Source organism: Pteropus vampyrus, unplaced genomic scaffold, assembly GCF_000151845.1.
Source record: "Pteropus vampyrus isolate Shadow unplaced genomic scaffold, Pvam_2.0 Scaffold18, whole genome shotgun sequence".
In the NCBI taxonomy this organism is placed as follows: domain Eukaryota; kingdom Metazoa; phylum Chordata; class Mammalia; order Chiroptera; family Pteropodidae; genus Pteropus; species Pteropus vampyrus.
In genome coordinates, this window is record NW_011888799.1 from 1,849,384 (window position 1) to 1,863,002 (window position 13,619).

Consider the following 13,619-nt stretch of genomic DNA (forward strand, 5'->3'; position numbering starts at 1 on the left):
ATATTCTGATCATGTCTATGTTCTTACAGCTCTTATATACGTTCCTTTCTCTTTCTCTCTCTCTCTCTTCCTTTCTTTCTTTCTCTCTCTCTTTCTTTTCTTTCCTTCCTTCCTTCCTTCCTTCCTTCCTTCCTTCCTTCCTTCCTTCCTTCTTTCCTTCCTTCCTCTCTTTCTCTTCCTCCTCCTCCTCCTCCTCCCCCTCTCCATCCTCCCCTTCCTCCCCTCACCTCCTCCTCCTTTTACTATGCTCTTATAGGCCATACAGAATTCTGAGAAAAAGAGACTCAATCAGGACATCTGGGTTCTAATATGGACCCTTCCATTAGACAAGAACTTGGGAAGGTACTTGTACCTTTTGTCTCAGATCTTCATCTGTAAAATGAGAGGCTTGGACTATAATTTCCAAGGTATTTTCAGTTACAATATTTTATGATTATAGAATCGTTTTGTAGTTTGCACTGCACGTGCGTGTGCGTGTGCGTGTGCGTATGAGATGGCTCCCAAATGTTTGGAATGTGTATACCTGTAAGTTCCGTCAGAGGAGAAATGTCTTCCTGTCTCCTCAGTGTTTTCCCTCACAATGTAGCCTTTACCTACTAGGGTCACTTAAATATTAGATTGAATCAAAATTGGTTACCATAAACACAAATGGGGACATTAAAAGGGAGGAGCTGCTTTATGGGGAAAGATGACAACAAGCTTAGGTTTAGACAGCTGAGTTTGAGAAAAGCCATTCCCATGAAGGGGCCAACATGTAATGGGAAATATGATTATTTCTTGTAGCTGAAGCCATGAGAATAAATCAGACAGTCAAGAAAGGGCACCCTTTCAGCTCTAAAAATTGATTCTGTGTGCATGCTTGACCCCTGAATTCACAGGAACACTTCTGTTTTCCTTTTCCTTTTTTTTAACCTAGGAAGAAAACACAGCCTCCTAGCACTCTGGGATACAGCTGAGTCAGCATTCATCACAGCATGGTTACCAAGAAAGCACTTCTCGTTAGGACCCAGAGACAAACTGATGATGCAGGTCACGTTAAGAAGCTATAATCATAACTACACTGACCTTCCTCATAGGCTCTACTTTCCTCTATTGCAGGTGTGCATGCTGACCATCTATTTTTTTAAATGGATTTCTATGATGATTGTTATTCTGGTGTTTCTATGTGCTTAGTTTGCCTGCCTAAGTTAGAGGCCCATTGAGGAGCAGACTGCATTGCTTTATTGGCAATGCCTATCTTGGGGAAGGGGTTAATCAAGGCTTGGTCATGGTAAGGGTGACTCCCAAAAACCTCTCTGGACAGTAGTAGGGCTGTAGCCATCCTGAAACTATGGGAGGGATCCAGAGCTCGAGGATGCCAGAGTGGGGTCTTTTCTGTCAGAGGTATGTAGAATGCCTCAGCAAGTGGTTTAGAGTTCTTCTCCAAAGATTAAGGTCAGCTTTTTCTTTTTTTTTTAAACCTTTTACTCTGAAAATCCAGAGAAGCAATTGAAACATATTAACCTGGCAAACTTGGGATTTTAAATCAAATCAATTTCCAAAGTGAAAGGGGCACAGCTGGCAAACAGTTTCCAAAGCACTTGGCCCCTCCATAAAGAAAAACTTTATTCTCTCTAAGAGTGCTTAAAAATAAAGGTAATGGACTTCCAGCTAGTAACCAATTTCAAGTGATAAACTGTTACTGGGGAATCCAAATCATTAACTTGAGGGGCAAGGATAGATGTGGAGACCAGAGAAAACTGAACCTCTGGTAATGATTGAATTTGTGGAATAAGGCTGTAAATGAATCAAGGATGACAGATCAATAACGAATTAATAAAGGGAAGTTAGGAAGACATATTCCTAGTCCATAAGGAGCGTGAGTGACTTTTGTCCTCTCACACAAACTTTCACTTGCATCTGAGCTGGGCTGGATAGACTTCCTGAATGGGCCTTGTGATAGCAACAGCTCCAGATAGTATCAGGACAAATGAAACCAATATGTATGCATGATTGGAGACAGAGTGGTAGCACTCATCCATTCATTCGTTCAGACAACAATACAAGTGCTAGGTTCTTGCTAGGCTATCACGGATAAGAGTAAATAAAAAAGATCAAATCTCTGCTCTCATGGAGCTTAGACTCTAGTGGGGGAAGAACAACAGTAATTCAATAACCACACGAAGGAAAGTGTGATTTGAGCTGTGAAGGAAAGTAGCTCGGTTCAATGAGAGGGAAAAACAAAGTGATCTGATTTAGATGGGTGATCAGGGCAGACTTTCCAGAGAAAGTAGACCTTGAGCTAAGAACAAAAAGATAACGGGGGTTAATGAGACAAAGGGCAGCGGTGCAAGGCTCCAGATAAAGGCCATGGTATGAGAAAAGGCTCTGTGGGCGGATGAAGCATGACCCATGGTGAAATGTGAGAGGACGTCAGGCTGATGTGAACAGGGAGAGTACAATGTAGCATGAGTTTTGAGAGACAGGACGGGGCCAGATTGCGTAGGCACTCTAGGCCAAGTGAAGAATACTGGCCTTTATCAGACAGCAGAGAAGCCAGTGAAGGGTTCTAAGCAGGTTTAACACCAGAGTTGCACTGGAAAAATGCCACTCTGACTACTAAGTAAACTTGAGGGCAGTGCAGAGAGAATGAGGGAAGCAGTTAGCAGAGAGAGGAGTAGAGAGGAGAGAGATGATGGTAGTTGGACTAGTATTGTCTTGATTGATTTTTGTCATTTGGAATGTAATATTAATATAAAAGTTATTTCTAAAATAAAATAAAAATCCCGATCATGTACATTTTAAATGTGCTCACACCGCTCACTGAGAAAGTTTTATTGAGGTATGCTTCATTTTATTTATGATAGGCATGGAAAAATTTATTATCCTCACAGAATAATGTGGCACCTGGATTAAGCAAGAAAGAGAGAAGGAGCTCTCAGCTTCTCTGTCCTAATCATTTGCTAGCCGGGGGAACTTCATTTCCTTCCAGTTCCTTCATCTGTCAAATATTCTGGGTGGGAGGAGCCTCTCCACTGGTGGTCGACAGAACCTGCTTATAGCTCTAAGTTTACAACTCAGTTCACACACTTAGCATCAAAATCTACTTTCCACATGGCTTCCAATATATGGGTAAATTTTGCATAAAAACTTTCTGCAGTACAGAAGATAAGTCCCTTGTCTAGATGTGCAGGTATGAGTGACTGACTCTCTACTAATGTTTTCTACTTAAAAATATTCATCTACTGCTGGTTCTTCATTACTCCATAAACAACAGTTTGATTAATAGGTATCTGCAAGCCTGGTTTAATAGATAGATACCTACTACAGGGCAGGCTCTGATATCTTATCATTAACACAGTGGTGTGCCTACTATCAGACTTGTCTCTGTGTGTGTGTGTATGTGTGTGTGTGTGTGTGTGTGTGTGTGTGTGTGTGTCTTTTATCTGAATTCTGTTATTTTTTTCATTTGCATTTTTTGCCATTCCTCTTTCAGGTATATGTGCCTTTATTGTTCAAGTTCTAAACCTCTTGACAAAATTAACACCAATGTTTGCCCTTAAAAAAAAACATGGGAAAGAACATGACTGGCTTTTTTTTCATTACTGTCAAATGCTGTGTAGAAAATGGAATTAAGTATGAAAAGAGAAAAATAAAATCTCCATCGAGCATTTTAAAAGTGACAATTACACAACCAGAGCCCATTAATTGGCTCACACTTCAAGAAGAAACAAGCAAGTACACTCTTCTAACCTCACAGGGAAGGGGATCTGAGAAGAGCAATCCGTCTGTTACTACAGCAGTGACTTGCAAGAAATAGTAATACTTCAATACAGGATCTATGTGACGGTCAAGAGCTGCAATCTCACCCTGAAAACTAAAACTTGACACTAAAATGAACTTCTTCTCATCATCAGTCTCAATTGTGAAGACATTTCCTCCTTTAAAACCCACTTTCTTTTTATTGTATCACATTAGTGACCTCAAGCCCACTATATTCAACCCCCAGGTCACATGGTTAGCAGTGACCTCCTGGAACCAACTCAAGATTTACATTTTGTTAAGTGTCGGGCTAAATAACAAAGCTGGCAGAGGAAAGCTTTCTCAACTTTATCACTAACAATGGCATTGAAGATGCAGGAAATTGCAGGTAAGGTAAATAGCTTAGGCTTAAATGTGTCATTTTTCAATCTTGCTACACTTTGGGAAAGTTTACTGAGGCTCTAAGTCTCCACCTTTAATTTATCTCATTGCCCTCAACCACTGCAGCACTTAGAAAAAGAAAGAGAAACATGACTCCTTGTTCTAAGGTTCCCAGTGAATAAATAGCATCAGCTACAGAAACAGATCCCAGAACAGAACTTTGCCCTTCTCCAGGACTAAATGACAATACTGTCAGTGAGGGGGATACACTGCTTCTCAGATATGGGTATCATCATGCTGAAGACCACAGAGCAGACAAGCTGACCCCCCAGAGGCCTTTCCAGGTGACACAGAGACCGTCAAAGTGCTTCTCAGGAAAGGTACAGGGGAGAAAATGTTTAAAGTTAGGATGCTGTAGAAATTGCCTGATCCAAGGTGGTGCTCCATGGTTTCAAGTAGGCCGGGCCCCTGTGAGAAGGAAAACCCAGGTGGAAATGGACTTCTGAAGTCCTGGGGAAAGGTGAAAGGAAGAAATACTCTCAGAGAACTATGTTTTAAGAGGCCCAAGAGGAGAAGTGTAAGGAAAATGTGGCTCATTTTCTTGATGGCTAATGATGCTGACTACCTTTTTGTGTGCTTATTGGCCATTTGTGTACCTTATTTGTAGAACTGTGTGTTCAGATACGTCATTAGCCATCAGGAAAATGCAAATCAAAACTACAATGAGATATCACTTCCTACCAATAAAAGAGACTGATAATAACAAGTGTTGGTGAGAATGTAGAGAAATCAGAACCCTAATACATTACTGATGGGAATATAAAATGGTAAAGCTGCTTTGCAAGCAGTCTAGCAGCTTCTCAAAAGGCTAAACATAAAGAGACCATATGACTCAGTCCACTCCTAAGTGTATACCTAATTGAAATCAAAACTTATATCTACACAAAAATATGTTCATAATAGCATTATTCATAATAGCGAAAATGTGGAAACAACCCAAATGTCTATCAACTGATGACTGAATAAAAAGATGTGGTATATATCCATACAAAGGAAGATTATTAAGCAATAAAGAGAAATGAAATACTGATACATGCTACAACATGGATGTGCCTTGAACACATTAGGCTAATATGCCAGTCACAAAAGACTGTATTATATGATTCAGTGTACATGAAATATTCAGAATAGGTAGATCTAGAAAGACAGATAGTAGATTAGAGTGGTTGCACAGGACTAGGGAAGATAAAGGATTGGGAAGTGATTGCTAAGGGTTTCTTTTTAAGGTAATGAACATGTTCTAAAATTGATTGTGGTGATGGTTGCTCTGAATATACTAAAAGCCATTTGAACTGTAAACTTCACATGGGTGAAATGTATGATATATGAGTTATATCTCAATAAAGTTGTTTTTAAAAAGAAAAAAAAGAAAGAAAATATGGCTCAGGTGTCCTTTTCAGAGAAGTACAACTTCTGCTTGGGGTAAGTGGTTTCAAGGTTCTGAAAAGCTACTAGGATATTGCTATGTACAGCACTTAATTTCTCTAATTTATTGCTGACAGTTAATAAACATGCCACTCTGCCAGCATATGCTACTCAAATAATGGCAAGGACAAATATCAACAAAACATTTATGGCTGAAGCAAGAAAAGAATCTTTTTAAAAGTTTTCTTTTTAATTTTAAAAGAAATACATATAAATTGATCAAAATATAGAAAACTAGAAATAATTTCCATGATCTCAATACACAAAGGCAAGCATTATTAACATTTTGGCATCTTTCTTTCTGGCTTTCTTCTTCCACATTTTTTTTTCCTACTTGTGATAATACTCCTATAATTTTGTGCTCTGCTTTTAAAAATCTTATTATATAAGTATTTTCTTAAGTTATTAAAGTTATTAAGTTATTAAAAACTCTTTATGAGATCATTTTTAATGAACACTTAGGTTGGAGACAAAAACTTATTCAAAAGAGAATCTGGATAGTATGTCTGGCAGGCAGGCAGGCAGTCTGTGAGAAAATTAAGCTGAAAGCTGGAAATACTAGGCAGTTCTAATAATCTGACCACAGAGTTCTCAAGAGGAAAATAAAAATTTTAGTATTACCCAATGCTTTATATCTAATCATTTATATTTGCCGAAATGTTTGCCAAGGGCACGGTCTTGGGCAAATGATGTCTGAGATCACTAATGTTTTGGCAGATAGAATTATTAGTCATGACAAAGCAGAGAAATGGTTAAAAATGAACATAAACGAGATCAATATGTTAAGAAGCATACATTGGCAGGAAACAAGGCAGAGACATAACATGGAAGAAGTGCAGCCAGTCACAAGGAGGGAAATGAAAAGGATTTGGGGTCTCTGGGGAGTATCAACAGTCCGGGCAAAAGAGCTTTAGGGAATTTGAGTTCAAGATGGCCAACACCATAGGCACATTTACCTTTCTCCCTTCCTGGAAACCAATGAGATGACATCAAAGAAATACAAAGGGAATACATTCATAAAGGTGCTGCAAACTGGAGGGAAGGATATTAGCAAATCAAGATTTTGGGGGAATTTCTTTAAAAAAATGGTAGTGGATGAAATATTCATAAATCTAAGTGAAACTGGGCAGATTTCCACATTGAAGCAAACTGGGCAGGATGGACATAAAACAACCCACAACAGCCATATCATTGTGAAATTTAAGAACTCCAAGGATGAAAAAAAGATACTATAGTTTTCTACAGGGAAAAATAAATTACTACAGAGAATAAAAATCAGATTATATCAGATTTCTCATTAGCAACGTTAGATGTTAGATGGCAATAAATCCAAGCTTTCAAAATTCTGGAGGAACTGAACTCTATACCCAGTCAACCTATGGTTCAGGCATGCACAATTCTGAAAATTTGATTTCCATATACCCTTTCTGAAAAACATTTCCTATGGATTCACTCTGCAATGCCCTTGAGGGATCTTCTTAAAGAAGACCCAACCAAGTCATATATTTGGCTTCAGATTTACCCAGGAGAGAGAACAGGAAGCACAGCATGTAGTCTACACAACTGTACAGGAGCTATTCCTGCTGGCATGCAGGTGATAACTCAGGTGATAGTATATGAGACTCACATTGGCAAGTGTGGAGCCACTCTGGCTTAGAATATTATAAACTGAAACTATTAATCTCTTGTAATAGCTCCATAAACACAGATCCTAGAATTTTCATGAGAGACTTGCCTAATCACGAAAGTCAGGGCACTCAGAAAACCCAAAGCTATGGCTTTCAACCAGTCCTCCCAGGCCAGGTACAATTTACCAATTAGGGGTAATTTTTGTCATAAGCAATACTGCCTAATTACACAGCTGACATTCCACTTCCATCAAGTTTTCAGGCAAAGAGATCTAGAAAGTAACTAACTGGGTCCTAGGTCAATATCTCCTGCAAAGGAAAAGGGGTTTTGGTAACCTTTATCCACATTTTACAAAGAGAAAAAGAAATCCAAGAAACAGTGGAACCAACCTAGACAGGAAAGAATAAATTTTAGGATCATAGCTGTAGAGTAGGCCTAGGAAGCAGTCTGTTCAAAAATTAAACAATAAGTAAATGGTATGCTTCAGAAGCTTCTGTAACAGGTAAAAGAGGCAATTAGGAATTCTACTAAAAAAAAAAAAAAAACCTGACTAATATGAGGCTATTTATTATTTGTGTAATAATTCTGAGTACTTGTAAGAAAATCTAATCTACTTGATCTGAATACAGTACAATTCTTCTAAGAGGGGCACAAATTTAGTGACAGAATATTTCCTTCATGGTAGATCCAATGAATTATTAGATCTGTAGTTAACAATGTTTATATAGTTAAAATATCATAATGAATTCTTAGTGGTTTTCTCTTTTCAGGATCAATTTATACTTAACACATGAAAGATTTAACTATAATACAGAACAGAAGATAAGTATCATAAATCTTTACAGTGTCGATGTGGTAGGACAGCTAACAGAAGATGGGGAGAGACAGAGGGAAATGTAGTGGTGATAATTTCTTCATTAATAAGTAGAAAGTCAAGAAATATTGTCCATAATTGATGGGTCAGAAAATAGAGATTTAAGTATATTGCTTAATTTTAAAAAGTAAGTAAGAGCAGAACTAAAAAGAAAAACATAACTAACGAAAAATGAAGAGTGGTTAAGTGAGACAAATTCCTCATTTTTTTATTGCATGGAGTTAGTAAAGCTGATAAGTTAATGAACTGATATAAAATATTATTTATAGTCGAGAAGTTAAACTAAAAAAATAGTCAAAAGTAGTTACTTCTGAGGAATGGAACAGAAAATGGGAAGGTAAAATTTTACTTTTCACTTTTTTTCTTATGTTGTTTAATTTTCCATGGGCATGTTTTAAATTTATAATAAAAAGACCGATGTTAGTATCTTACTGTATTGATACAAATTTAGGGTTCAACAATTTAGAAGACAGTAGCAAAAAGGAATCAAAGATTGGAAAGTGAAGTTTTTTGAAATAAAGCTAAAGGGTACAAGATTAGATTAGATGAAAAAAAGAGGGGTAAAAAGTAATTTTATAAAATCAGTCAATACATTTGAGAAAACATGGAAAAAACCTTGAAGGCATTATGCTAAGTGAAATAAGTCAGACAGCAAAAGACAAATATGGTATGATCTCACTTATATGTGGAATCTAAAACAAAGAACAAACAAACAAAAAAACCCTGAGGCTCAGAGAAACAGAACAAATTGGTAGTTGTCAGAGGCAGAAGGTGGGGGAAATTGATGAAGATGGTCAAAAGGTACAAACTTCTAGTTATAAGATAAATAAGTTTTGGGGATGTAATGTACATTCATGGTGACTATAGTTAACAACACTGAACTGTAATATCTGAAAATGCTAAGAGAGAATATCTTGAAAGTTATCACAAGAAAAAATACTATAATTACATGAGGTAACAGATATTTAACTAAATTTGTTGTGGTAATCATTTTGCAATACACATATATCAAATCATAATGTTGTATTCCTAAAATTTTATCAACTATATCTCAATAAAGTTGGGAAAAAATCCCCCAAAATCAGTCTATACAAAAACAGGGTTCTCTATGATAGAAAATGAGCCTTTATCCTGAAAGCAACACACACACCACACACACACACACTCCCCCAGAAGCGGAGGGACTTGCAGGGAGACACTGAAGAATCTCATTCCCTAGGTACTTTTCAGAGGACAGTAAAAACCTTCCCTATGATTTCTTGACTAGGTAGAACGCTATCAAGAGGCAGGGCTGTGATCTTTAAAGATCGTTTAGAATTTCATTTATAAAATGGTTCACATTTTTTATTTCAATAAAAAGCAAGTTATAATTCTTGACGCTAATAGAATCCTCTCTTGAGAATTGCTCTGGAGTATACTTGTTAAAAAGGAAAGGCATACTTCTTTTATCATCCGCATATCTTTTGTTATATTTCTTAAGACCTAAATCAAAAATGGAAGACACAATAGATTCAGGTTATGACTATAAACATTAAATCATAACCTTTGGATCCAATGATTCTTAGAGAGTTAACAGGCACGTGCCTTCTTGCTACTAGTCTTGTTCTTCTAATATATTATTTATTTATTAATTTGTAAAACACTGCTGTAGCATCTAAGTGCGAACATACAAAGTTACAAACATAAATTATTTAAACCCACCAACTAATAGAAACAAAAAATGAAAAAGGGGAAAACTATATGTTGACTTAATGTAAAGCTACTGGTCATTTAGTTTTTGTTAAAAACCCACATTGGATAACGTCTTCAATAGGGGGACATAAAAGAAAGAGACGAGGAATCCAATTTGTGACACATAAAATGACATTAGAGGCAGGAGATGGTAAGCAGTGAGATGTGTAAAGATGACGAGCTCTGAGGCAGCAGAGGGTCTGGCCCATGAGCTGCACACCTAATAAGCAGTGGCTCTGGGAAGACAAATGGGCAGCTGTCCATGGGCCTTGAAGGCTTTCCTTCTATATAAAAAGGGTTCTAGAACAAGTTAACCACTTAGTTTCGCAGTTTCCACTTTCTAGCTTGGTTTAGCTCTCTTTGTTAATGCTTTGAGTACTAGGAGGCAATGCAGTACAGTAGAAAGAGCCTTTCATTTTCTCTTTATAAAATTGGGTCAATATCTCACAAGATGTTTTGTATTCAGGACAAAATGAGATAAAATATGTGAAAGTATTGGAATACTAGTTACTAAATAGCTGTTAGTTTTCATGTGTTATGGTAGAGAGAGGGCTACAAGAATTTTGTGTTCCCCTGAGAAGGCGTTGCCCAGCCAGGAACCAACTACGTTTCCCAGCCCTGCTAGGCATGTACTATGACATGCCTATGGCAATTGACTGGTTCTCTCTGATGCAATGCAAATGGTTCACTACACCCAGGCCCAGGCTATTCAGAACCAGGCATAGCATCTCTCTGTTCTTATCTCAACTGTCAGCCAGATGCATAGGATGTGGCTGAGGCCCTCGGTGATGACAATCACCTGTGGGTTCCTCAATCATCTGTGGAGAAGAGCCACTTGACAACCAGGAACAGCCGTACTGACTATTACACGACTGAGAAACAAACCATTGTGTTAAGCCATGGAAATGTTGAAGCCACATTTGTTATAGCAGCAAGTGTTACCCTAACTGATATAAACATGCTATATAATAATTACTATAATAATAATGGTAAGAGTGTCAGACATTGCATCAAATAAGCCATCATTGATGCTATTACAAAGTCTTGGCCAAGTAAGTACATGAAAAGATGTTCAATGTCATTAGCCATCAGGAAAATGCAAATCAAAACTGCAATGAGATGCCACTTCACTCCCACTAGAATGGCTATGAACAAAAGGAATAGGCAGTAACAAGTCCTGGCAAGAATGTGTAGAGATTGGAACCCTCACACATTGCTGGTAAGAATACAAAACGGTGCAGCTGCTGTGGAAAAGTTTGGAAATTCCTCAAAATTTAAACATAGAGTTACCATTAGATCCAGTACTTCTACTCTAATTCTAGGTATATACCGAAGAGAACTGAAAACATATGTTAAAATGAAAACTTGTATAGGAATGTTCATAGCAGCAATAGTCATTATAGCCAAAAGGTAGAAATAATTCAAATGTTCATCAATTGATGAATAGAGAAACAAAATGTGACATATATATCTCCATATGATGAAATGTTTTTTTAGTCATAAAAAGGAATGAAGTACTGATAACGTGCAATAACATGAATGAACCTTCGAAACATTATGCTAAGAGAAAGAAGCCAAGAACAAAAGATCACATATTATGCGATTCCATTTATATAAAATGCCTGGAATGTACAAATCTATAGGGACACAAAGTAGATCGTTAGGTGGTGGGGCTGAGAGAGCTAGAGGGAAATTGGGGGACTGCAATGGGTAGGTTTATTTTGGGGGTGATGAAATGTTCTAGAACATGAGATAGTAGTGATGGTTGCACAACTTTGAATATACTGAAAACTACTGAATTGTACAATTTTAAAAGGATGAATTTTATAATATGTGAATCACATCTCAATTAAAAAAAAAAAAGAAATCTCAGCTATTTGCTTTATCTTGCCTGCCAAAGAATCCGGCACTGTACAAAAAGGCACTGAGTTCTTTTCAGGTAAGGACTGGGAGAGGGCCTGAAGGAACCTTCTAGGATGCTGGACATGTGCTGTTTCGATCTGAGCAGTAGTTACATGAGTAAATACACATGTCAATATTCATTCGAGGCATGATTCTCGGCTGGTCAGAACTAGCAGACTCCTTCCTCTTGGCTTCACCCCACAACCAGGTAAGCTCCAACAGAGCCCCAGTGCCCTATGCATGAAATGCCTCTGTTCGCCTATGAAGAACCTAAGGTACAAACTTTTCTCAGTTTGACTAACAGTGTAGCTAACGTGGAAATTAGGATTTAAAGCTAACCCTGAGAATGATACAGGGGTGGGGTATGGGATAGAGTCCCAGAATAACTACTAAAGTGTGTACTGCATCAGCAAAATTCTCTAAGGAAGAAAAAAGTCCTAAAGGGGTAGTATGGGATGTGGGGGGAAGACCCAAGAGAGGACTACATATGGAAAGTATCTTTCTTTTTCCTGCTTAGGTACATGCTATTTTCAAAATTCAAGTTCAAATCACAAAATAAGGAACGCCTGTTTGGTCATATAAAGGAAATTATTGTTTAAGTACGTGATAGTCAAGACTGAAGTAAAGGATCAGCGGAATGTTTTCAACCTTCAAATAAGATATACTTGGTGATTTCATGAATCGTCATTGCAATGTTCTGAATCCACTGGAAAGATTGCCTTTTAAATTGGAATAAATTCCTCAAAGGATGTCACTTACTTGCAGGAGACTTTCGTTCTGTCAGCCACCATGGTCCACTGTTGCTGGTTGGTGGAAACCTCAACATAGTAGCTATAGCTTCGATCGTCGCAGTCCCAAAGTAGTAACCTGAACAGAAGGAAATACGAGGGTGCTGTGAACGTTCTCATTGTCTGTTTCCTTAGGCTGCAGGCACAAGGGAACCCATGTCCACCCCACCCCTCTTACTTGCCTTTGCTCACCGCACTTCCAGGACTGGAGAAAGAAAGTGAAACCCCAATAAGAGTTTGATGAGAGAAGGCAGAGTCAGTCTGCAGCAAGAGGTTTGTCTCTTCAGGAATTTATTTCACAAGTCACCCCATCCCAGGCAGCCTCTGACCCCCAAGAGGCAAGGCTCTTCTGACTGGCTCACTAGGGAGAAGACATCACCCAATCTTCCTTCCTGATTCTTACAACTCCCATCTTCAGTCAGCTGGGCTGTCCAAAGGTAACATCCCGAGACCACTGTTCATGGGGGAATCTGTGCTTTCTAATAGGCAATAACTAATGTGTCCCAATGATCTTAATTATCACATTTTAGGTTCCTTCTCATTCTTACCCAACTTTTTGTTTGTATAGCTTTGGTAAGATTATCTGGTTTGGAGATACTGACAAACATATTCATTAGCAAAACTTTCTGTTATTTAGAAATTGATTATCTTGCATCTGTTCTTCTTATTTCCCGCCCCACCGTCCCTTTTTAGCCCAGATAAGAACCTAAGCATTGACTATATTATTCCATTTACAGAAAACTCAAAAGAGACAGTTTATTTGACAGGAATCAGAATCGGAATAGTGGTTACCTCTTAGGGAGGCAATGACTGGGAAAGGATATGAGGGAATCTTCTAGGATGGTGGAAATGTGCTAGTTTTGATCTGAGTGGTAGTTACTATACATAAAAGATCTGTACACTGTATGTGTGCTATTCTTCAATTTAAAAAAGCAGAATTAAAAAACTCTAAAAATTGTAATACAGGATCAGACTACGGCATCCTGCTTCTGAAAGTATACAGTATGAGATCATTGTTTTCTATTATTTCATCCTCATAAGTCCTTCTTATACAAGATCTGTATCTTACTGTTTTACAGTTGCTCATG

General features: G+C 37.8%; 1 protein-coding gene across 4 annotated transcripts in view; it reads right to left on the reverse strand.

Annotated features, from left to right (window-relative positions):
- Positions 1-13,619, reverse strand: part of BTBD9 (BTB domain containing 9) — a 366,504-nt gene that overhangs the window by 61,492 nt on the left and 291,393 nt on the right. For all 4 annotated transcript variants that reach the window (XM_011354554.2, XM_011354556.2, XM_023527551.1 and 1 more), the window contains exon 9: positions 12,503-12,610. In XM_011354554.2, the coding sequence (XP_011352856.1) occupies positions 12,503-12,610 (108 nt within the window). The remainder of the gene's footprint in view (positions 1-12,502; positions 12,611-13,619) is intronic.